We start from the raw sequence: 23,887 nt of genomic DNA, 5'->3' as shown, positions 1-23,887 counted from the left end.
CAAAGAAAATACTAAGAAATCTCTAGGAGCCCCTAGAACTTGTATTTGAATTTAGCAGGATGAGAAAACACAAGGTATATATAAAAATTCAGGTTTATGTATACTTGCTATAAATGAATTGGATATTGAAATTTAAAAGTTATGTAGGAGTACAAAGGACCTAGAAAAGTTAAAAAAAAAACAACAGTGTTGGAAGACGTTTAGTACCTAATTTTAAGACTTCCTCTAAAGCTGCAGTAATCAAGGCAGTGTTGGTGTAAGGAAAGACATATAGATCATTTGAATAAAACAGAGAATCTAGAAATAGAACCACACATATATGGTCCACGGAGTTTTGAAAGATTATTTAACATTAGCATTTTATAGAATATAAACTCAATTCAAGAGCTGAGGAAGAGACAGTGTTTTCAGCAAATGGCACTAGAACACCTGGTAGCCGTATATAAAAAATTAACCTCAACCCTTTATTTCCATACATGAAAATAACTTGAAGGGATCTATGAACCAAAATATGAAAGCTTAAAAGTATAAAACTTTAAGAAGAAATTATTTTGGGGGTGTTTTTCCCTTTAAATTTATTGGTACATTTTCGGTATAAAATAGTTACATTCATCATTGGGATCTTTTACCATTACATGAGTATCTTGGTTCTTACTTTTCCCCTTCCCTTGGCCTCCCTTCACCCCCCCCTTCCCTCTTTGCAAAGACTTTGTTTCCATTTTTTTCCTTTTCTCAAATTTTTTCTTTTCTCTTCTATCCTTTACCCTACCCCTCCCACTTCCCCTGCTCCTTTAGATATTTACTTCCTGTTACACAATATCAATTATACATTTTTTAAATTACAATATCAAGATCTAGGAGACATTACCACAGATTTTACATAATTTAAAAGGATATAGAAAGCATATTGCAAAAATCTGTTTTGAAATAAATTTGTCAACTTCTAAAAAGTACCTTGGAAGACAAATTAATGAAGCTAACTCTGGAGGAAATATAAAATTTGAATAGCACCTATTAAAGAAAGTAAATTCCTAGCTTGAAAACCTACTGATATGACAACAGCAGGCTCATATACAGTTTAACTGATAAATTATTTCAAACAAAGCAGAAAAACGAAGGAACACTTCTCCCCTCATTTTAGGAACTCAGCATTGTGCTAATCCTAAAACTGGATAAAGATAATAGAAGAAAAAAGTATGAACATAGATAGAAATTTGTTCAACAAAACAATTAGAATTCAGATCTAGCAGTATGTAGAAAGTGGTTTTGTTATAGGGATGGCAGTGTTGGTTCAGCATTGGAAGATCCACTCCCAAAAGTCATCATCTTAACAGAGGAAAGGAAAAAGCCATATGATCCTGTCACTAGTTGGAGAAAAAGTATTGGACTGAATTCTACAGCTGTTCATGGTAAAAGCTATCAGGAGACTAGAAGTAGAACAGAACCTTCTCAACACATTAAAGACATGTGCTCCATACTTCCAGTGAGAATGCCTTATATGAATGGAGAAGATACAATGGTTTCTCCTTAAGGTGGAGAACAAGGGCAGATATGCTTACTCTTTATCTGTCCATTAAACTTTGAAACGTAGGCCCCACCAAAATAGTCTGGCAAAAAAATGACACAACTAGGATAGGATTGGCATGGCAAAAGCAAAATCTTTATATGTAGATGAAATGATCATCTACAAAGAAAATACTAAGAAATCTCTAGGAGCCCCTAGAACTTGTATTTGAATTTAGCAGGATGAGAAAACACAAGGTATATATAAAAATTCAGGTTTATGTATACTTGCTATAAATGAATTGGATATTGAAATTTAAAAGTTATGTAGGAGTACAAAGGGCCTAGAAAAGTTAAAAAAAAAAAAACAGTGTTGGAAGACGTTTAGTACCTAATTTTAAGACTTCTTCTAAAGCTACAGTAATCAAGGCAGTGTTGGTGTAAGGAAAGGCATATAGAACATTTGAATAAAACAGAGAATCTAGAAATAGAACCACACATATATGGTCCACTGAGTTTTGAAAGATTATTTAACATTAGCATTTTATAGAACATAAACTCAATTCAAGAGCTGAAGAAGAGATAGTGTTTTCAGCAAATGGCACTAGAACACCTGGTATCCGTATATATAAAATTAACCTCAACCCTGTATTTCCATACATGAAAATAACTTGAAGGGATCTATGAACCTAAATATGAAAGCCTAAAAGTATAAAACTTTAAGAAGAAATTATAAGGGAGAAAATGTTTATGAATTCAGGGTAGGTAAGAACTACCTAGGATACAAAAGACATGATGTATAAAAGAAAAAAATTGATAAGTGAGATTCCATCAAAATTTAGAACTTAAAATGAAATCATTAACATGAAAAGTAGCCCTTAAACAGACCATATTTACAATGCATATAACCTATGAGCAGAATATATAAAGAATTCTTAGAGCTCCTTAATAGACAACCCAATTAAAAAGTAGACATAAGGGCCGGGGATTTAGCTCAGTGGTTTCGCCGCCTGCTGTGCAAGCTCAAGGACCCAAGTTCAATCCCCCGGTACCAAAAAAAACCACAAAAAAATGTAGACATAAGAAGATGATAAATAGCCAGTACAGCACAAGGAAAGGTGTACAACTCTAGAATCAGAAAAATACTAATCAGTACAATAACAAGATTGAATTATACGCTCATTAGGGAGATGAAGTCAAAAGTTTTAAAAGCCTAGGCATGACTTTTTCTTTTTGTTGGATTCTGCCCCTTTGCGTTTAATTTGTCACACCCAATGGATTCATTCTGCTGGGTTTCCTGGGGTTGTGATCCTCATTGTCTTTTCCTAGGGTATTGTCTAAAATTTTTTGGAGTGCTGCTTTGGTATTCATGAAGTTCCTGAGGTGCTCTTTATCATGAAAGTATCTTATTTCTCCATCAATTTTGAAAGATAGTTTTGCAGGGTACATCAATCTGGGTTGGAAGCTGTTTTCCTTTAGGGCTTGGAATATATCACTCCAAGCTCTTCTTGCCTTGAGGGTTTGCATTGAGAAGTCTGCTGTGATTGTGATGGGCTTTCCTTTGTATGTGATTGGTTTCTTTTCTCTCACTGCTTGTAGAATTTTATTCTTCTGGTTGGATTTCTGGAATCCTAACTATTATATGCCTATGTGTAGATATTTTTGATCAAGGCTGGCTGGAGTCCTATATGCCTTACTTATCTGTATGTCAACTTCTTTTCCCCTCCTTGGGAAGTTTTCTGCCATCACTTCTGTGACAGTTTTTTTATGTCATCTGTAATCTCTCCTGTTTCTTCATTGAGTCCAGTCTGTCTTATGTTATTCTTCTTTGCATCGTCTAGCAACTGCTGGATCGATTTCTCATGTTCTTTTACAATTTTAAAGCAATTTTTCTTTTCTTGGTCACTAACTGCAATCTTTTCTTCTATATCTGAAATTCTATCCTCACATTGGTTCATTCTGGTGCACAGCCTTTCAATGGAGTTTTTAATCTCCTGGAAATCTGTTTGCATCTGTTTTATGGATTCCATGTTTTTCCTATGTTGGGATTCCATCATATTCCTCAGATCCTCTATTTTTTTAATCTGTGTCCTCTCTAGATTTATTAATCATGTCTTGCACCATGAGCATAATCTTTGCTGTTGTCTGAGTAATTATTTTTTATTTCATTTTTCCCAGATCCTCTTTTGTTGCCAGTTCAGGGAGTCCGGGTAGTTGAGTATCAGATAGTTCCATCTCATTTCCCTTTGGGGTTGCTGTAGGTGATCCAGAAGTCTGTTTTTGAGGCTTGTTTATGTGTCTTCTCATTTCTATGGGGGGGCGGGTGCTTCTGGTGCCCAAGCGGCTCACCTTCTCTGCCCTAGGAGCTTGACATGGTGGCAGGGGAACTTCTTTCTGGGTGCTTGGACCAGCTCAGCTTCTCTGCCCTAGGAGCTTGGGATGGCGGCGGGGAGCTTCCTTCTGGGTGCTTGGACCAGCTCAGTTTCTCTTGAAAGATTTCAGTTTTTGACCATTTAGTATGATGTTGGCTGTTGGTTTTTCATAGATAGCCTTTATCAGGTTGAGATAAAGGCCATCTATTAGGGTTTTTATCATGAATGGGTGTTGGATTTTGTCAAATGCTTTTTCTGGATCTCTTGAGTTGATCATATGGTTTTTGTCCTTCACTCTGTTAATATCGTGTATTACATTTATTGTTTTACATAGGTTGAACCATCCTTGCATGCATTGGATGAATCCCACGTGGTCAGGGTGTATGATCTTCTTAATAATCCTCTGTATTCTGTTTGGTAGTATCTCAGTGAGGATTTTTGCATCTATGTTCATTAAGGAGATTGGCCTGTAGTTCTCTTTTTTGATTGGGTCTTTCTCTGCTTTTGAAATCAAAGTAATGCTTGCTTTCAGTTTCATTAGAGTTTGAGAAGTAGTGTGGTAATACTTCTTGGTAGGCCCAATAATAATAATCTTAGCTAATAGTGGATACTGCTTACTGTGTATCAGATACTGTTGTAAGTATACTTCATATGTAAGTATGTATGTAAAATCTTTGTAAGAACCCTGATATATGTACAGTTCTTTTCTCCATTTTACATATGAAGAAATTGAGGCACACAGACGTGAAATAATTTGCCGAAGTTTATCCTATAAGTTGCAGAGCCAGAATGTGAAGTCAGGCAAAAGGCTCCAGAGTCAGTTTTCTTAATGACTAAATACAGCAGACTCTGTTATTATTAAAAATAATAGAGATTTATGAAATACTGGACTTTTGTGAAAATAATGGAGGCCTGGGGTTATGGCTTAGTGGTAGAGTATTTGTCCACCAGGAACAAGGTGCTGGATTTGGACCCCAGAATAATAATAGTAGAGTCCATTGTAATTACTGTACTAATTCCACAGAGATTTCCCATTCAGAACATTTCCTGAACATTTTATTATGACTGTTGTGTTTCTTTGCCATAAATGGCTTTTTTTGAATCTGAAAACTAAATGCCATCTAAAGGAGTTCCATTATTATAACAAATTTCCTAACCACATAGAAAAACAAACCATGAGAATAGTTCCCCTTGACATTTTAAACTGAGTTGTTTAAGGTTTTCTGTCCCTTCACTCAGATTACTTCTTTCCTTGTCTCTCTTTTTTTTTAATGTTCTTTTTATATTTGGCACTGGGGATCAAACTCAGCAACTTGCACTTGCGAGGCAGGCGGTGGCACCACTGTGCTAAATTCTCAGCCCCTCTTTTTTTAATGTTCCTTTTAGATCCCATTTTTCTTCTTGACTCCAGACCAGCTCATATTGTACTTTTTTTTTTTTTTTTTGGTACTGGGGATCAAACTCAGTACCTTTCACTTTTGAGGCAGGCGGCGGCACCACTGAGCCAAATTCCTCGCCCTCATGTTGTACTTTTAAAGATTTATTACAGTACAATGATTTTCCAACATAGAAATTTTGTGTAGCTCTGATTTCAATAATTTGTAGAAAAGTGAAAGTTTATAAAAACTCAAAAAATTGGTATATGAAACTTTATAAAAAGAAAATATGCATCAGTTCTCAACAGAGTGGGAATTGTTCTCTTTTTTTGTATTAAAATCTTTTATTGGTACATTGTAGGTATACAACACAATTACATTTCCCATTGGGAATTGTACCTTTATATAATGCATCTTGGTTATTATTTTTTCCCCATTCCTAGCCCTCCCTTCACGCCCTCCACCCTTTCCTAATTACAAAGACATTATTTCCATTTTTTCCATTTCTCATCATTTTTTCCTTTCCCTTCTTTCCTTTCCCCTGTGCCTCCCACTACCCCTACCCTTTTGGACCTTTTCTTCCTATTTTACATTATCGATTATTCATTCTAATCATTGGTACATTTTAGGTATACAATAAAATGACATTCATCATTGGAAATTTGCACCTTTACATAGTCTCTCTTGGTTCTTATTTTTCACCCTTGCCCAGCCCTCCCTTCAACCCCTCCAGCCCTCCCTATTTACAAAAATTTTGTTCCTATTTTTGCATTTTCTCATATTAATCCCATTCCCTTCTATCCTTTCCCTTAGCCCTCCCACTTCCTTCCCCTTTGCCCCTTTTCTTCCTATTTCACATGACCTATTATACATTTAGTGCTTATTTACACTTTCAGTTTCTCACACCAGAGAAACTATTTGGTATTTACACATGTGTGTCCTATTTATTTCACTTAAGAGTATTGCCTCAATGTGCATCCACTTAGCTATAAATGCCTCTAATTTCTCATTTTTGATGGCTGAGTAGTACTCCATTTTATAAAATAACCACATTTTCTTTATCCAGTCTCCAGTTGATGGGCATTTGGGCTGTTTCCAAGCTTTAGCTATTACAAACTGCGCTGCTATGAACATGGGTGCACATATATCACTGTGGTATGATTGTTTTAATTCTTTGGGGAAGATCCCCAGCAGTGGAATAGCAGGGTCAAATGGGATTTCCAGTCCTAGTTCTTTGAGGTATCTCCATACTGATTTCCACAGTGTTTGCACCAGTCTACACTCCCACCAGCAGTGGAGCAGGGTTCCTCTTTCCCCACAGCCCCGCCAGCATTTGTTATTGGTTGATTTCATGATAGCAGCCATTCTTTCTGGAGTGAAGTGGAATCTCAGTGTTGTTTTCATTTGCATCTCTCGAATGACCAGTGACTTTGAACATTTTTTCATGTATTTATTTGCTATTTCTACTTCTTTGTCTGAGAAATGTCTGTTCATTTCAGATGCCCATTTTTGGATTGGGTCTTTAAATTTGGAAGATCTGATCTTTTTAAGCTCTTTATAGATTTGAGATAGTAGACCTTTGTCTGAGGAAGAGCAGTTGAAGATTTTTTCCCACATTGTGGATTGTCTTTTCACACTGCTGGTGGTTTCTCTTGCTGTGCAGAAGCTTTCTAATAAGAAGAGATCCCATTTGTTGATTGTTTGTGCTAGTTCACGGGCAACTGAGGTTTTGTTCATAAAATCTTTTCCTACGCCGATGTCTTCAAGGGTTCTACCTAACCTCTGTTCCAACTGGTTCAGAGTTTCTATTTTAATATTTAGATCTTTAATCCATTTTGATTTTAGTTTAGTGCATGGTGAGAGACACAGGTCTAGTTTTAATCTTTGGGAAGTTGAAGCCCAATTTTTCCAGCACCATTTATTAAAGAGGCTATCTTTCCTCCAGTGAGGGTGTTTGGCTCCTTTGTCGAAGATGAGATGGCTGAGTGTGTCTGGCGTTGTTTCTGAATCTTCTAATCTGTTCCACTGGTCCTCAAGTCTGTTTCTTTGCCAGTACCATGCTGTTTTTATCACAGTAGCTTTGTAGTATTGTTGCAGGTTGGGGATTGTGATACTCCCTGCCCTGTCTCTGTTACCTAGAATTGCTTTTGCTATTCTGGGTCTCTTCTTGTTCCAAATGAATTTTTGGATTGTTTTCTCAAGGTCTATGAAGTATGCTGCTGGGATCTCAATTGGAATTGCATTGAATCTATATAGCAGTTTTGGAAGTATGGCCATTTTCACTATATTAATCCTTCCTACCCAGGAGCAGGGGATGTCTGTCCATTTTCTGATATCATCTTCAATCTCTCTTTTCAGAGTGCCATAGTTTTCAGAGAAGAGGTCTTTGATTTCTTTTGTTAGGATGATTCCTAGGTATTTCAGTTTTTTGGATGCTATCGTGAAAGGACTTATTTGCGCTATTTCTCTCTAAGTGAGTCTGTCATTTGTGTAGAGGAAAGCTATTGATTTTTGTGTGTTGACCTTGTAACCAGCTACTTGACTGAATTTGGTTATTAAGTCTAGAAGACTTTTGGTGGAGTTCTTGGGGTTCTTCTATATAGAGTATCATGTCATCTGCAAATAATGACAATCTGACTTCTTCATTTCCTATCTTTATTCCTTTTATTTCTTTCTCTTGTCTAATTGCCATGGCTAATGTTTCCACAACTATATTGAACAAGAGTGATGACAGTGGACATCCTTGTCTTGTTCCTGATTTGAGTGTGAAGGATTTCAGTTTTTGACCATTTAGTATGATACTGGCTGTTGGGTTTTCATAGATGGCTTCCATAAGTTTGAGGTAGAGATCATCTATTCCAATTTTTTGTAGGGTTTTTATCATAAATGGATGTTGGATTTTGTCAAATGCTTTTTCTGCGTCTATGGAGATAATCATATGGTTTTTGTCCTTGGCTCTATTGATATAGTGTATTAAATTGATTTGTGTATATTAAACCATCCCTGCATCCATGGGATGAATCCCACTTGATCAGGGTGTATGATCTTGATGATCTTCTGCATTCTGTTTGCCATTATCTTATTAAGGATTTTTGCATCTATGTTCATTAGTGAGATTGGCCTATAGTTCTCCTTTTTGGTTGGGTCTTTCTCTGCTTTGGGGATCAAGGTGATGCTTGCTTCCAGGAATGAATTTGGGAGTATTGCTTCCCTTTCAATTTCATTGAAGAGTTTAAAGAGTAGTGGCAGCAGTTCCTCTCTAAATGTCTTGTAGAATTCAGCAGTGAAGCCATCAGGGCCCAGGTTTTAATTATATTTTCAATTTCATTGGTTGATATTGGGTTGTTCAGAATTTTTAGATCTTCTTCATTCAACTTTGGTAATTCATATGTATCTAGGAATCTGTCCATTTCTTCTGTGTTGTCCATCTTATTGGCGTATAAGTTCTGGAAGTAGGTATTGATGATCATCTGGATTTCTGCTGGGTCTGTTGTAGTTTCACCCTTTTCATTCCTAATTGCATGGATTTGGGCCTTTTCTTTCCTTTTTCTGACAAGGTTGACTAAAGGTTTATCAATTTTGTTGATTCTTTCAAAGAACCAACTCTTGGCTTCATTGATTTTTTGTATCGTTCTCTTAGTCTCCATTGCATTGATTTCTCCTCTGATCTTTATAATTCCTTCCCTTGTATGAGCTTAGGGGTTGTCTTGCTCTTCTTTTTCTAGAAGCTTGAGGTTCAGCATCAGGTAGTTTAATTGGGCTCGTTCTGTTTTCCTAATATGCGTATTCACTGCTATGAATTTCCCTTGTAAGACTGCTTTCATTGTGTCCCATAGATTCTGATATGTTGTATTGTCATTGTCATTTAATTGAAGGAACTGTCTGATTTCTTCTTTAATTTCCTCTGTGACCCATTGGTTATTTAGAAGTGTGTTGTTCAATTTCCATGTGTTTATGAATTTTTTTGAGTTTCTTTTGCTATGGATCTCCAATTTCATCGCACTATGGTCTGATAATATATAGGGGATAACTTCAATTCCTTTGCACTTACTTAAACGTGTTCTGTGTGTGAGTATGTGGTCTATTTTTGAGAATGACCCATGTGCAGCTGAGAAGAATGTGTATTCTGATTTTGTGGGGTGGAAGACTCTGTAAACATCTGGTAAGTTCATTTGTTCAAGAGTTCAATTAAGTTCTAGTATTTCAGTACTTATTTTTAGTCTAGTTGATCTCTCTATTTGTGACAGTGGGGTGTTGAGTTCCCCCACTCCAATTGTATTAGTGTATACATGGCTTTTCATGTCCGTTAGTATTTGTTTTATATAGTTGGGTGCACTAGTGTTTGGTGCATAGATATTTATGATTGTCATCTCTTCCTCTTGGATTCTTCCCTTTACAAGGATGTAGTGTCCTTCTTCATCCCTCTTAATTAGTGTTGGTTTGAAATCTACTTGATCTGCCAAGAGGATAGATACTCCTGCTTTTTTTCGGGTTCCTGTCACATGCAGTATTGTTTTCCACCCTTTAACTTTCAGTCTATGAGTTTCCTTTTGAATTAAGTGTGTTTCTTGTATGTAGCATATTGTTAGATTTTGCTTCTTGACCCATTCTGCCAGTCTATTTCTTTTGATTGGTGAATTGAGACCATTAACATTGATGGTTATAACTGAAACGCATTGACTTGTCATTGCCATGACTTTTTCTTTTTGTTGGGTTCTCCCCCTTTCCATTTAATTTCTTGTCATGCCAGATGGGTTCATTCTGCTTTGCTTCCTGGGGTTGTGATCCTCAATGTCTGTTCCTAGGATATTGTGTAAAATTCTTTGGAGTGCTGGTTTGGTATTCATGAAGTTCCTAAGGTGCTCTTTGTCATGAAAGTATCTTATTTCTCCATCCATTTTGAAAGATAGTTTTGCAGGGTACATCAATCTGGGTTGGAGGCTGTTTTCTTTTAGGGCTTGGAATATATCACTCCAAGCTCTTCTTGCCTTGATGGTTTGTGTTGAGAAGTCTGCTGTGATTCTGATGGGCTTTCCTTTGTATGTGATTTGTTTCTTTTCTCTGACTGCTTGGAGAACTTTGTTCTTCTGTTGAGTTTCTGGAATCTTAACAATTATATGCCTATGTGTAGATTTTTTTTGATCAAGGCTATTTGGAGTCCTATATGCCTCACTTATCAGTATGTCAAGGTCTTTTCCCCTCCTTGGGAGGTTTTCTGCCATTATTTCTGTGAAGAGATTTTTTATGTCATCTGCACTCTCTCCTGTTTCTTCATTGAGCCCAATCAGTCTTATGTTATTCTTTTTTGCATCATCTAGCAGCTGCTGGATTGATTTCTCATGTTCCCTTATAATTTTGAAGCAATTTTTCTTTTCTTGGTCACTAATTGCAATCTTATCTTCTATATCTGAAATTCTGTCCTTACACTGGCTCATTCTGCTGTGTAGACTTTCAATGGAGTTTTTCATGTCCTGGAAATCTATTTGCATCTGTTTTATGGATTCCATTTGTTTCTTATGTTGGGATTCCATCATGGTCCTCAGCTCCTCTCTAGATTTATTAATCATGTCTTGCACTAGGGGTACAATTTCTCCTGTTATCTGAGAAATTATTTCTGATTTCATTTTTTCCAGATCCCCTTTTGTTGTCAGTTCAGTGGGTCCAGGTGGTTGAGTATCAGAGTGTTCCATCTCATTTCCCTTTGGGGTTGCTGTAGGTGATCTGGAAGTCTGGTTTTGAGACTTATTTATGTGTTTTCTCATTTTGACTTGGGCGGGGGGCTGTTAGCGCCTGCATGGATTACCTCCTCTGAGCTGGGTGAGGTGGGACAGGGGCCCGGAGCAGCGGTAGGGATGGTGACCCAAAAGCCCTTTCCTTGGGCTGGGAGCAGCCGCAGGGATGGTGGCCAGGAAACCCCTTCCTCTGGGCCAGGAGCAGCGGGACAGAAGGTGGCCCAAAATCCCTTTCCTCTGGGCTGGGAGCAGCGGGAGGGATGGTGACCGGGAAGCCCCTTCCTCTGGACCAGTAGCAGTGGGACGACAGCTCAGAAGCCCATACCTCTGGGCCGGGAACAGTGGGACTCAGTACCTTGGTCTGGTGGTCTGGTGTCCTCTGTGCCTTGGTAATGTGGAATCAGGTGGCTGCCTGTCTGCAGTGGGGTGATTCGGTGTCTTCCGCGTGACTCAGGACCTCGGTAGGGCATCTACAGACCTGCCTGTCTGCAGCGGGCTGATCGGAATTGTTCTTTTATTAAAAGGTATCTTGGGCTGGGCATTTAGGTCAGTGGTTCTGGCACCTGCCTTGCAAGCACAAGGTCCCGAGTTTGATCCCTGGTACCAAAAAAAAAAAAAAAGGTATCTTGTGTTCTTAACTGATTCAAGCAAGAACTTCTTCATGACAATAAAAGTATGGAAAAGACAGAACAGAGATCCAGCAAAAAGAAACAGGGACATGTGAGGATTATTACCATCTGCCTACAATTTTTGCAGTGAGCCCATTTTATTATTATACTAGTTGTATACATAATTTGCTTATTAACCTCATCCTTTGTTATTACATTGGGAAGTTGATGGAAAACCATAGTACAGAGTTTCATTTAGTGTTGTCATATTGTTTGGATATATGGTAGAATTATAACTGATAAATTTAGGATTTAGTGTACATGAATTATAGGCTTTAGCTTTTTTTCACACTGTCTTCATTTTTTTTTTCTTGGTACCGGGGATCGAACTCAGGTCCTTGCTCTTGCACAGCAGGCGGCAAACCACTGAGATAAATCCCTGGCCCTTGTCTTCATTTTTTTGATAGCACAAGTTTTTGCTCTGCTCAAATGCACATTCTGTTACTCCAGCTTTCTTCTCTCTCTTTTTTTTTGGTACCGGGAATTGAACTCGGGTCCTTGTGCTTGCGCAGCAGGTGGCCAAACCACTGAGCTAAATCCCCAGCCCCAGTTTTCTTCTCTTTTAATGATCTTATACCTTGCTTTTCAGAGAAAATTGAAGCAAACATGTGCTTTCTAAATTCATTCCTCTTTACCCAGACAGTGTCTGTCGTCACATTTTCTTTTTCCTCCTCATTTTAGAAAATATGTGTCATTCTTCTTAGAGGTTAACCTTTCTGCAGTGGTGTCAATCCTTTACATTGTAGGCTCAAGAATCTTGCTATTCCTAACTATCCCCTTTTCATCTGTCATGTTTCCAGTCTGCCTCTCTCAATCTACTAAGAGTTCAAAGTTTAAAAAAAAGACAAAAACTCCTTTCATTAGCCCTTCAAGGTTTCCTTCCATTCATTCCTATTGCACACTTGAGAACAGTAGTAGATGCTCATGCTGATAGGGAAAAGTTTTAGATAACTAAAGAGATTGAATATTAAGGTAGTTGTAGAAGCAAAATAAGTAATGTGTTCTTTTAAGATTTGCTTTTCCCATAACTCCTTGTTTAATGTGATGGTTATCTGACTCTTTAACCAGTAACTTCATTAACCTAACAAAGTTGCAATGTCAGGGTGAATTTACAATGTATATGGCCTATCTTGTGTCTGTGACTTGTAATTAGGAACTGGAATTGTATTTATACATCAAAGACCACTAGGGATGAGATAATGGCTAAAAGGGATATAAAAAGGGAAATGCTGAACAAAGGGGGCATGTATACTAACCAGACCAGTTTCTGGTGGTCCCGCCTGCTTGCAGGTAGAAATTTTATTATTTTACCTGAATTCTGTATCTCCGTGTATTTCTTTCTGAGATTTCTGGAACATTTGGTTTCCTGACCGGGAATTGGGAATGAAATAGCCCTTTTGGGCATCGGCCCGAATCCCACTGGAGGGAGTGGCTCTCTGTCTCCTTGAGAGGAAAGGCGCATCCCTGGGACTAATTTCCTAGGGTCCCCAACAGAACATGGAGACCCGCTCACCAGCTGAGGATCACCCAAATCTAAGATGGAAGACGACAGAAGGAGGGCTGCTGCTCTTGGTGTCTCATCTGTCTCTTTCCTTTGCTGGGTGAGAAACCCCAGGAAACCCCCTAGTCATTAACTTTTGGTTTTGCTTTGTGAATTTGTATTTTGTAACTTTGGGCAAATACAGCGCAGGGGCCTGATCACTCCTTGTGCTTTGCCATTTGGGAAGATAGCTCCTCCCATTTGTTTTGGTTCACTTTGTGAACTTTGGGCAAAAATAGTGCAGGGGCCCGATCACCCCTTGTGCTTTGCCATTTGGGGAGGTAGATTCTTTCATTTGTTTTGGTTATGGTTAGGGGGTCACCGGGAGGGAATGTGATAATTTCTGAATAAATGTGTGAATGAAAGAGTTCTGGATAGGACAGTGTGTGGAATGAGCTGCGGAACAAGACAGAGGGAGGAAGCACTTGTGCTTAGAGTCTTCCCGGAGTGGCAGAATTTGTGTATGGTCACGTTTAACAAAGACACCATGGTGAGCTTAGGCAACAGCCCACCTTAGCCTGAATGGACCTTAAAATGGCCAAGAAGCCCACAGCCAGGCAGGCAAGCGAGAGATCCCCCACCTTTGTCTTGTGTCTCCATACAAGGGTACCCATACACACCCCAACATTCTGATTGGCCAATCATGGGGACAGAAACATCTCGTCCTACCGTTTTGAAGTGCATGCTTAAAAATTTTTAAAAAAGGTTTTACTGGAAATTATGGTATTAAGATAAAACCCCAAAACTTAGAGCCTTTTGTGAGTTAGAATGGCCCAAGCTTTGCCTAGCTTGGCCAACTGAGAGATCCCTAGATGAGAGTCTTGTCTGGTCCATCTGGCTAACAGTCACCACCCCTGGATGGAACATCCAGATCAGTTTCCTTCCCTATATTGATTTATGGCTCAAATTATGCCACAGAATACCTCCTTGGCTTCATATGTGCACCCCGAAAGCAAAAAGTAATATCCTGGTCCTCGGTCAGAAAGGGGACAATACTAAAAAGTAACCAGATCCAGACCAAGAGAATTTAGACTTTCTCCCTCCTTTTGAGTTGCTAAATTCATAGGTTTGGAGGAGGTGGGGACAAAAGCATGAAAACTGCTTGGCTTCAGAACACCATGCTGTAGTCACTCAGAGAGGATCGAATAGGGCTTACACTCAAATTTAAAAAAAAATAAGTAATAGATTAAAAACAGCTTAAAAAGCTCTGAAGGACATAAAACAAAGCCAGAGAAAGTAAGAAATTTTACAAGGGTTACAAATTTTAGCTAATTGATAAATGCATCTGTGTTTCAGTTTGAAAAGTTACAAATTTTAGTTAATTGATAAATGTATCTGTGTTTCAGTTTGAGTCGATGTTTAATTGGTGTGCTTAAAGTATTTCTTGTACATTTCAAGTTCTTCAATTGTAATTATAAGGTTAACTTACTCTTTTCTGTACTTTGTTGATTAAAAAAAACCCCTCAAGGTTACTACCATTCTATTGGCAGCCAATCAAATTTAAAGTGTACAAATTGGAGAACAAAAAAGGGACACTTGAAAATTTTAACAGCTAAAGACAAGTTTGTGATAAAAGGTCTATAATGAGATAAAAATATATTTAAAAGCTATAAGTTAAAGAAATACAATTTTGATATAAAAAATTGTGTATGTTTGTCTTGTTAAAAAGATAAAAAATATACAAGACCAGAAGGCTTAGATATGTCAAAAGATGCGTGAAAGTGATTTATCAAAAAATATGTATGTTTGTTGTTTTCAAGTTTGTTATAAAAAGTTTAAATATGTTTACATTAGTTGTCATCAAAGGGTTAAATTCTAAATATGTTACTATAATATGTGTACATTGGTCATCTTCAAAGAGTTTAAGAGCCAACAGGTTACAATATGACCTCCTCCTTTATAGTGAGTTAAATAAAAGATTGTTGAAAAAAGGCACAAATATGTTAGACCAAGATACGGTATTTGAGATTTGACTTTAAAAAAAAGACAAAGGAGGCTAGGTCCAGAGAAAAAGGTCATTTATTCTCTGCCAAGACCCCTCCAAAATGCTTCAATTATTTGATTCCATTTTTGCCACCCATTGTCCTAATTGGAAGGACTGTAAAGAACTTTGTAAAACTTTGTTAACCTCTAAAAATGCAGAGAGTTTTAGGAGAAATTAAAAAGATCAAAGCTTCTAGAATGCTGGCAGGCACACAAAATCCAGACACTTGACATGAACAGCAATTTCCAGCGAATGGGTGCCCCAATTGGAAACCTGACACCCCAGGAGGCCAGGACAGCTTAAGCAATTATCAGACAGCCCTCCTGACAGGGATAAGAGCCATGCATAAAAGGCCTACAGATATGATTAAAGTGTTAGAAACACTGCAGGAGCCTGATGAGAGCCCTGAGAGATTTTATGAGTAGCTCTGTAAAGTTTACAGAATGTATACACCTTTTGATCCTACTGTTCCTGCTAACGATCAGTTAATCAATATGACTTTGTGACCCAGTCACCTCAAGATATTAAAAAAAAAATTAAAAAACAAAAAACTTGGAAGGGTATGAATATAACACAGTTGCTACAATTGGCTAAAAAAGTATGTAAAAAGAGTCAATGAGAGAGAAGGAACAGGCTAAGAGGAAAGATAAACGAGATAAGAGACAGCTGAGGGAGTTTCTGGGGCAACAGGCTTCTGTAGAATTTGGATTCCTGGTTTTACATAGATCACTAAACCTCTTTATAAAGCTCTAAAGAAAACAAATCATTTACTTCGGGCTATTGGAAAAGAAAAAGGCTTTTAAGAGAGTAAAACTGACCTTAGCAGCCGCCCTTGCTAAAGGCATACTGGATGTAAAGCGGTCTTTTGTTCTTTATGTGACTGAGAAGAACCATGTCGCCCTTGGAGTATTGACCCAAGAAGTAGGCCCATGGAATCAACCAGTGGCATATTTGTCTAAGAATTTAGATCCAGTAACAAAAGGATGGCCTTCTTGTCTTTGGGCCTTAGCAACTTCAGTTCTGTTGACCCAAGAAACAGACAAGCTAACTTTAGGTCAGGAACTGACTGTGCAGGTTCCCTATGTGGTCCTAGAACTACTGAACACAAGGGAGCATGATTGGCTCTCAAATAATCGGGTTACTCAGTACCAGGCCCTTCTCTGTGAGAACCCCCACTTACGGTTTATTCCTGTAAAAGCTTTAAATCCTGCCATCTCCTTGCCCACGGAGATAGGCCCTTTCGATCATGACTGCTGGAGTATCACCCATGAGCTCTTTTCCAGCCGCCCTGACCTACAAATGACACCCTTGTCTGAGGCTGACCTCGTTCTGTTCACAGATGGGAGCAGCTTTGTGGAAGATGGGGTTCGTCATGCTGGATATGCAGTAACCATGAAGGATGAGGTGATCCTAGCCGGGGCCCCTTCCTAGTCGGCACAGCGTGCTGAGCTCTGGGCACTCAGACAGGCACTCTGATGGGCAAAGGGTAAAAAGGTATATATATATATATATATACTTTTGCTATGCATTTGCTGCATTACACATCATCGCCATGATTTACCAAGAGCGAGGTCTTCTCATGACCAAAGGGAAGCTAATTAAAAATAAACAAATTATACAGTTGCTAGAGGCAGTGTGGGAACCTAGCAAAGTCACAGTAATACATTGTTCAGGACATCAGAAAGGCAAAGACTTCATTGCACAAGGTAACAATAAAGCTGATGCTGAAAGCTGAGAAAGACAACACACTCAAAGCCTTGCTCTCACCACTCCTCAGGCTGGTGAGTCAATGCACAGCTGAAGAATACCAACAAGGACGACATGGATTATTGTGTTGTGCCAGATCACCACTGCCTTAGGTTTCTTTGTTTTTGAACTGCAGGTGTTTAGGCCTAGTTATGAAAAGTTTGATGAACAATATGTGACTTTTGAAACAGTAAAATGGGAACTGGAAGACTATCCCTTTATAATATTCTTTGATAAAAACATTATGGGGGACCTGGGATAACTTCTGACTGTGGGGTGCTATTCTAATGAAAAATTATATTACAAAGAAAAAAGACAAGTTTGGATCAGTGGCTCCCTTGTTGGATGAGCCACTGGTAATTGTAACAATTGTAAACAAGGTCAATGTAATCCTATATCTATGTATATGCCAGCCCCATGGGATCTTATTTGGCTACAAGGAGTAATATATTTCATTAGGACAAGAAATTTAAAAAGATCTTGAGGAAATTCGAGACACACTTCAGGCTTTAAAAACCCAACTAGATTCACAGGCCAGTGTCATTACAGAATAAGCATGCTCTCAATTTGCTCACAGCCCAGAAAGGAGGGACTTGCTTATTTCTTGGTAAAGAGAGTTGTTAATATGCTAATAAGTCTAGTGTAGTACAAGAATCACTAGATCAAGGCTCTTGATGAAAAATTTGGTATAGGAGAGCTGTCCTATGGGATTAGTTTTACTTGGGCAGGATGACAAAAACTTGGATAGGACCTCTTCTGAGTCCCCTTCTTGTTATAATATTAATATTAATGTTGGTCCTTGTGTCATCCAGTGGACTTCAAAATTTATACAGTAGCACAGTGCTGCAGCTCAAGACTACCAAATGCTAGTGTTAAAAAATGTAGATAAACTGGATAGAACTTATAATGGATAAAAGAATTATCCCAAAATAAACAGAGGGAGGAATGATATGGAAAAGTTTTAGATAACTTAATAGATTGAATATTAAGGTAGTTGTAGAAGCAAAATAAGTAATGTGTTCTTTTAAGATTTGCTTTTCCTATAACTCCTTGTTTAAGGTGACAGTTATCTGACTCTTTAACCAGTAACTTCACTAACCTAACAGAGTTGCAGTGCCAGGGTGAATTTACAATGTATATGTGCCTATCTTGTGTCTGTGACTTGTAATTAGGAACTGGAATTGTATTTACACATCAAAGACCACTAGGGATGAGATAATGGCTAAAAAGGATATAAAAAGGGAAATGCTGAACAAAGGAGGCATGGATTCTAACCAGACCTGTTTCTGGTGTTCCCCCCCCACTTGCGAGAAGAAATTTTATTATTTTCCCCAAATTCTGTGTCTCCGTGTATTTCTTTCCGAGATTTCTGGAACAGTGCTTCCATTACCTCAGCCTTAAGTTCTACAATCCTAATTTTGCCCTGACCCATATGTTGCATCAGATGCTATTCACCTTTTCACTTGTGCTCTCAGCATGGCCTGGCAGTTAAGCGACACTACCTGGGACACAGGCAATATTCCCAGTTCCCAGAAGGACTGGCCAAGAAAGGTACCTTATATTGTTCTAAGTGGTTCTCTGAAGGCCCTCTTTCCCTAATAACCTTTGCTTTATAAGAATTGAAGGTGGGCCTTAAAAATTATAGGACACTCTTCTGCTCACCACCACTTGAGACTGTTGAACACTTCTTGAAAGTCTCTATTTTTGGTCATAATAATAGTATGCTTTTGTTTCTCCTCTCCCTAACCACTAACCCCATCTCTGGTAGTACTGGAAATTGAACCCAGGGCCTTTATACTGATCTACATCCCCAGCACACACCTATTTAATTTTTTTGTTTTTTGAGACAGAGTCTCACTAAGTTGCTAAATTGCTTGCTCATAGCTTTAAATTATGATCATCTTGCCTCAGCCTCCCTCAGTGCTGGGATTATGATTACAGGCTTACACCATCATGCCTATCCAACCACTGTTTTTCAATCATCATTTTTTCTACCAGCACCCTGTTTCCTGTCTGTCTCATACTCATTGGGTGAGTGAGAGACACCCCAGAAGTATTGTTCTAGCTCTGGTTTCTAAGTTTGATTTCTGTATGTTCAGTTGTCTTGTGTATCCATGTCCAGAAATTTTACTGGCATCTTGGACTTTTCAGGTAGTTGATTATTTTGTAAGATTTCATTTTCTTCCTGTAGTTCTTATTTATTTTGAAGGAATTACCCATTTGTTCTCTTACACAGGCACAGAAATTATCATTTTTATTTTTCTCTCAATTACCATTTACATTTGTCAGTTGCCAAACCTATTGTCTCTGGTACTCAAGTAGTCCTCTGATTCCTACTGCCCAATTATAGTCACTGTTATCTTAAACTACTGCATATGCCTTTAATTCCATCCCCTCCTTCTCCCTACCCTTTTTGATTCTTCTTAATACATTGCCAAAGTAATATTCATGAAAGTAAGTTATGACCTCATCATGGCTTCCTTTACTCACAATTAGTTAGCTTATTAGCCTCATGTTAAGACTTAATGATTTTACCCTAACCTGCTTTTCTAATTTTTTTTTTACTTTTGTAAATGATTTAGATCTAGAATGACCCCTAAAGCCTTATGTGTTCAGAGGTTGGTCTCTTGCAAGGTGATTGGATCATGGGGGTTAATCCACTGACGAATTCATAGGTAAATGTAGTATTAGGAGGTGAGCCTGGTCAGAAGAGGTTGGTTACGGGGGTGCATGACCTGGAGGGGTATCTATCTCTCTCTACCTGGCACATCCCTTTTCACTCTGCTTCCTGGTCATCATGAAGTAAGCAGCTTTCCTTCACTAGACCCATTTACCATGCTCTTCTTGCCTTGGAGCCAGCTGACTATAGACTGAATCTCTAAAAACCATGGGCCACAATAACCTCTCCTCTTTTAAGTTTGGGCATTTTGTCACAGCTATGAGAAAGTAAATATGATAACTTCTGTCATTCACATAGCATTTCCATCTGGCAAGCTAATTATTTGTTATTTGGTACTTCCCAGTCCTCTTGTACTTATCTCCATGTGAGCAAATCATGAATATCATTCAAGTCTGAGTTTTGATGCCACCTTCTGTATGAAATATTCTCTAATTCCTCGAGATAGAAATGGGTTTGTTGTTGTTTGGTCTTCTGGATTTTTAAAATATTTCATTGGTCTTTTCTTTGTCATTATTAGCTTTTTTTGCCCACACTTTGTTATTTTGGTACATATATTTTAACCCTTATTAGAATATAACTTCCTTATTCTACTCTGTGTCTCAAAGAGCAGATTACCCTCAGATATTTGGATACTATACACTGAGGTGACATGAAAGTTGTGACAGAGCCTTGCCATTGTATAGCATTTGAGCCACTGCATTTAGTTATATGGATGCACACTCCTCAAAAGGTCCTAGCTAAGAAAGTGAGCAGGGCTGAAATCTGCTCATCCCCTATCCATACTGGACTATGTGCTAGGCTCACAGATGGCTGCATTTGCCTGGAGAAAGAGGTACTTTTCCTTTGCCCAAGTGTGCTATTTGTTTGTCAACCTAAGTGTCTGCTAACTGACTTTTCTCTCTCTTGCTAACTATAACTGTTGTGGCAAAGTGGTTTTGCTCAATTTTACAGCCAAGTGCTTCAGCTCAAGTGCTACAGCTACAGCAATTTGAAGACTGGAGAATCCAAAAGTTACTCAAGGAGATGGAGAAAAACCTTTATTGTTGGCTGGCTCAGAGGAGTTTGCCCACTCAAAATTCTGAGCACTGAAGAGAAATGGAAGCAGCCTTATATAGAGTTGGGCCTATGTGCTGGGTAAGCATGCTCACAGAAGCAGAGGGTGGAGTTACATAATATTCCTGAAACATGTACCAGGCAAGCATGCTCACAGAAGCAAAGGGGCAGAGTTAACAGAACTTTCTTGAAATGTCTAGTAGGAACATGGTGCAACTCAGACAGTTACAGAACATTTTTAAACATTGGGCAGGAACACCATGCAGCACAAATGATTACATTTCTGCTTTATGGGAAAAACAAAAAAACGGGAGGAGGCAAAGGCAAAGGCTTGCCCTATCATCTGTTATTGCTTAATCATTACCAAAGCACCATATAAGCTAGTAACAGCCCTAAAAGTGTTAGCAGTATTAATTTGAAGTTCATTATAAAAACTACTTACTGTCAAATAAAATCTATCCAATAGTTTCTTGTTGGAATAAAAGATATGACTAATAGAATGTAAAATAAAGATTACAAAACATTTCCTTTGTAACTTGTTATTTCAAATTCATAAATATCATGGAACCCCAAGACACTGCCAGAACATTTGAGGTTGCATATAATTTTTGACTTAAATCAAATGACTAATAGTTCCTTGCCCGCATAATGACTCTACTTTTTGGTTAGGATAATCTGATCTAAGTTAAATATGCATAGATACATATATATATGCATACATTTATGCATATTTAACTATGTTCCTTCAGCTCCATTATGATTTAATGATCATAGTTCATAGTTTCTGGAAGATTTTTGAGGGTTAGAACATTGGAAAATTTATATATTTATTTAAACTCATTCTGGTATACTTGTTTTCTAGTTTGCTTTTATGTCTAGTTATGTATGCATATGTATGTGTATAAAATATGCATAATCTTGTTGAAGGTCAGATGAAGTATTTTCTTTTAATGTACAGAAACTAAAGCTTACAGAGGTTAACTAACTTCTACAAGTGCACATGACAAGTAAATGGTGAAGCTAAAATAAAATCCAAGTTTTCTATGTATTCTTAAAATGCTACATCCACGTTAACATTTCTTTTAATGGAATTGCTTTGGTGTGGTTGGTATAGTACAAATTCAAAAGTTGTTACGTGGTTAATGTTTTGTTGGTAGGTGAATGTGTATATCCCTGTTGCACCTATTGTAGCACTTTGTATCTGCCCTGGATTTAATAAAATGATGCCAGTTACACATTGCTTGTTAGTGTTCCATTTCAGAATAGTGATAAGACAACCACAAGCAGACTTACATACTTTTATTTATTTATTTTTACTTTCATTATTCAGTTTATTTTACTGCTTCATAACAGTTTTACCAGGTCATAATATTTTGGTTTTTCCCACAAATCCATATAATTTTGTCTCATGCTTGACTTCAAACTTTTTGTGAATATCGAGTCAGTCCAATCGTATGCTTATGTTATTTGAATTAAAAGGACCTTTACTAGCCACAGTGTGCATCCGGACTTACATACTTTTAATACATAATTTTTTAAGTGAAAAAGGCAATAATGAACATTTAGTACTTACTATGTGGCAGGTGTTATGTATATTATTTCATGTGATTCCATGAAAAATCCTGGAGGTGTATATTGTTATCTCCAGTTTAAAAACATACTACAGTCAATTTTAATTAAAATCCATGTCTACCTAATTCTAAAGACCATGGCCTGAATTACTTGTCACTTGGTATGTGAATAATGTTCACAACAGTTTATCACATAATTACCTTCAGAGGCTATACTATATCTGTTTATCCTTAGTTCTCTCTGAAATGGAAATGGTAACAAGAGCTAGAAATATCTATGGTACATGGGCAGTGTGACAAGCTTCTAGGAAAAAAACAACAACCAGAAAACAGGTCTATATTTTGGGGCTTCCTTCATAGTTTAAGGTTATTGAGGAATAAATCAACTGCTATTCCTGGGCCAACTGAAGGTGTATGATATCTTATATCTACACTATAGTCTTTAGAAATTGAAAAAAAGAAACAAATGCATGAATGAGAAGTGAGGCAGTGAAAATAAGAGAGAGCTAAAAACAACTTAAAAGACAATGGTCTGTTGTTGCCTATGTTAAAAAATTAAACCAATCTGTCCATAATGCATTTAAGCATATTCTAACACACCCATATACATGTGTTTTTTGTTTTGTCCTGGTTTTGTTTTGTTTTGTTTTGTTTTGTCTTATTTTGAGATAGAGTCTCATCATGTAGTCCAGGCTGGCCTTGAGCTCACTATGTAGCCCAGGCTAACCCTGAACTTGTGGCAATCCTCCTGCCTCAGCCTCCACTGTGCTGGGATTACAAGTGTGCGCCACTACACCTGGATTTACATATGTTTTATATTGGTAAAAGTAGTACAATCATTTCTACTATAACACTTGTTTTTGAAAACAAATTTGTTCTAATGTAATTGATGTATTCTGGAATAATTAGAGGGTAATATAAATATTATATGTACTTTTGTCCAATGTCATATGTGAGAAACACTGCATGACTACAGAAAACCACCTGGCTAAACCAAGCCATATAAGCACATACAAAGGTATGTGCATAAACACACAGGTTACACATCTTCCGGCTATTCCAGGGTCCCATGGTTTAATCATATCAGAAAGAATTATATTCAGAATGATTTGCAAAGTTCTGTTTGGGGAGAGAAATAGAGTATGTGCTAAACCTCACAGTGTAAGAATTTCTTGAGCATAATTCTGTGTATTTGTTTGTATGTGCCCACAGCCTTGCATTAAATTGGTATGAGCAAAAGCAGAGAGGCAGAAAATGTAAGACAGATGTGTTTAGAACCTAAGAGAAGCCTGTGCTTACTAGGATCTCCTACCACTTCCTCCTTGTCAAACCAAGGTAACAGTGAACCCTGGAATAAAGAGCAATTTGCTATGATGCAATCTGTGTAAAAGAGGCAGCTTTGCTCCATTTGTTTGAAGATGAACCCAAGATTGAAGCAATTAACCTGGGATCTTGAGTAATAATGGTGAGCCTTTTAGGTTGAAACAAAAATTACAACAGAAGGTCCAGATTCAGTAGTTCCTGGTTTTGATTAGAAGACAAGGGACAAAGTGATTTAAAAGCCAACAAAGAATCTAAGGTAGTTAAATTTTCAAAGAAGTCCCATCCCCTCACATTTCCCAGGCCCTAAGATTGACCAAAAAACAAGTGTACTGTTACAGG

General features: G+C 37.8%; 1 protein-coding gene across 16 annotated transcripts in view; it reads left to right on the top strand.

Annotated features, from left to right (window-relative positions):
- Cab39l (calcium binding protein 39 like) overlaps positions 1-23,887 on the top strand; it is a 210,195-nt gene that overhangs the window by 30,027 nt on the left and 156,281 nt on the right. For 5 of the 16 annotated variants that reach the window (XM_087197450.1, XM_087197449.1, XM_087197454.1 and 2 more), the window contains exons 3-4: positions 16,515-16,579; positions 20,553-20,735. The exons of 4 other annotated variants lie outside the window; for them this stretch is intronic. In XM_087197450.1, the coding sequence (XP_087053576.1) occupies positions 16,575-16,579; positions 20,553-20,735 (188 nt within the window). In that variant the 5' untranslated portion in view covers positions 16,515-16,574. Of the gene's footprint in view, positions 1-16,514; positions 16,670-20,552; positions 20,736-23,887 lie in introns of all 16 variants that reach the window. 7 more of the 16 variants (XM_087197457.1, XM_087197452.1, XM_087197456.1 and 4 more) reach the window with 4 other exon arrangements.

Source organism: Heterocephalus glaber, unplaced genomic scaffold, assembly GCF_053883595.1.
Source record: "Heterocephalus glaber isolate CG9 unplaced genomic scaffold, H.glaber_assembly_v1.0 deba00001666, whole genome shotgun sequence".
Classification (NCBI taxonomy): domain Eukaryota; kingdom Metazoa; phylum Chordata; class Mammalia; order Rodentia; family Bathyergidae; genus Heterocephalus; species Heterocephalus glaber.
This window is presented reverse-complemented; position numbering and strand designations above follow the sequence as displayed.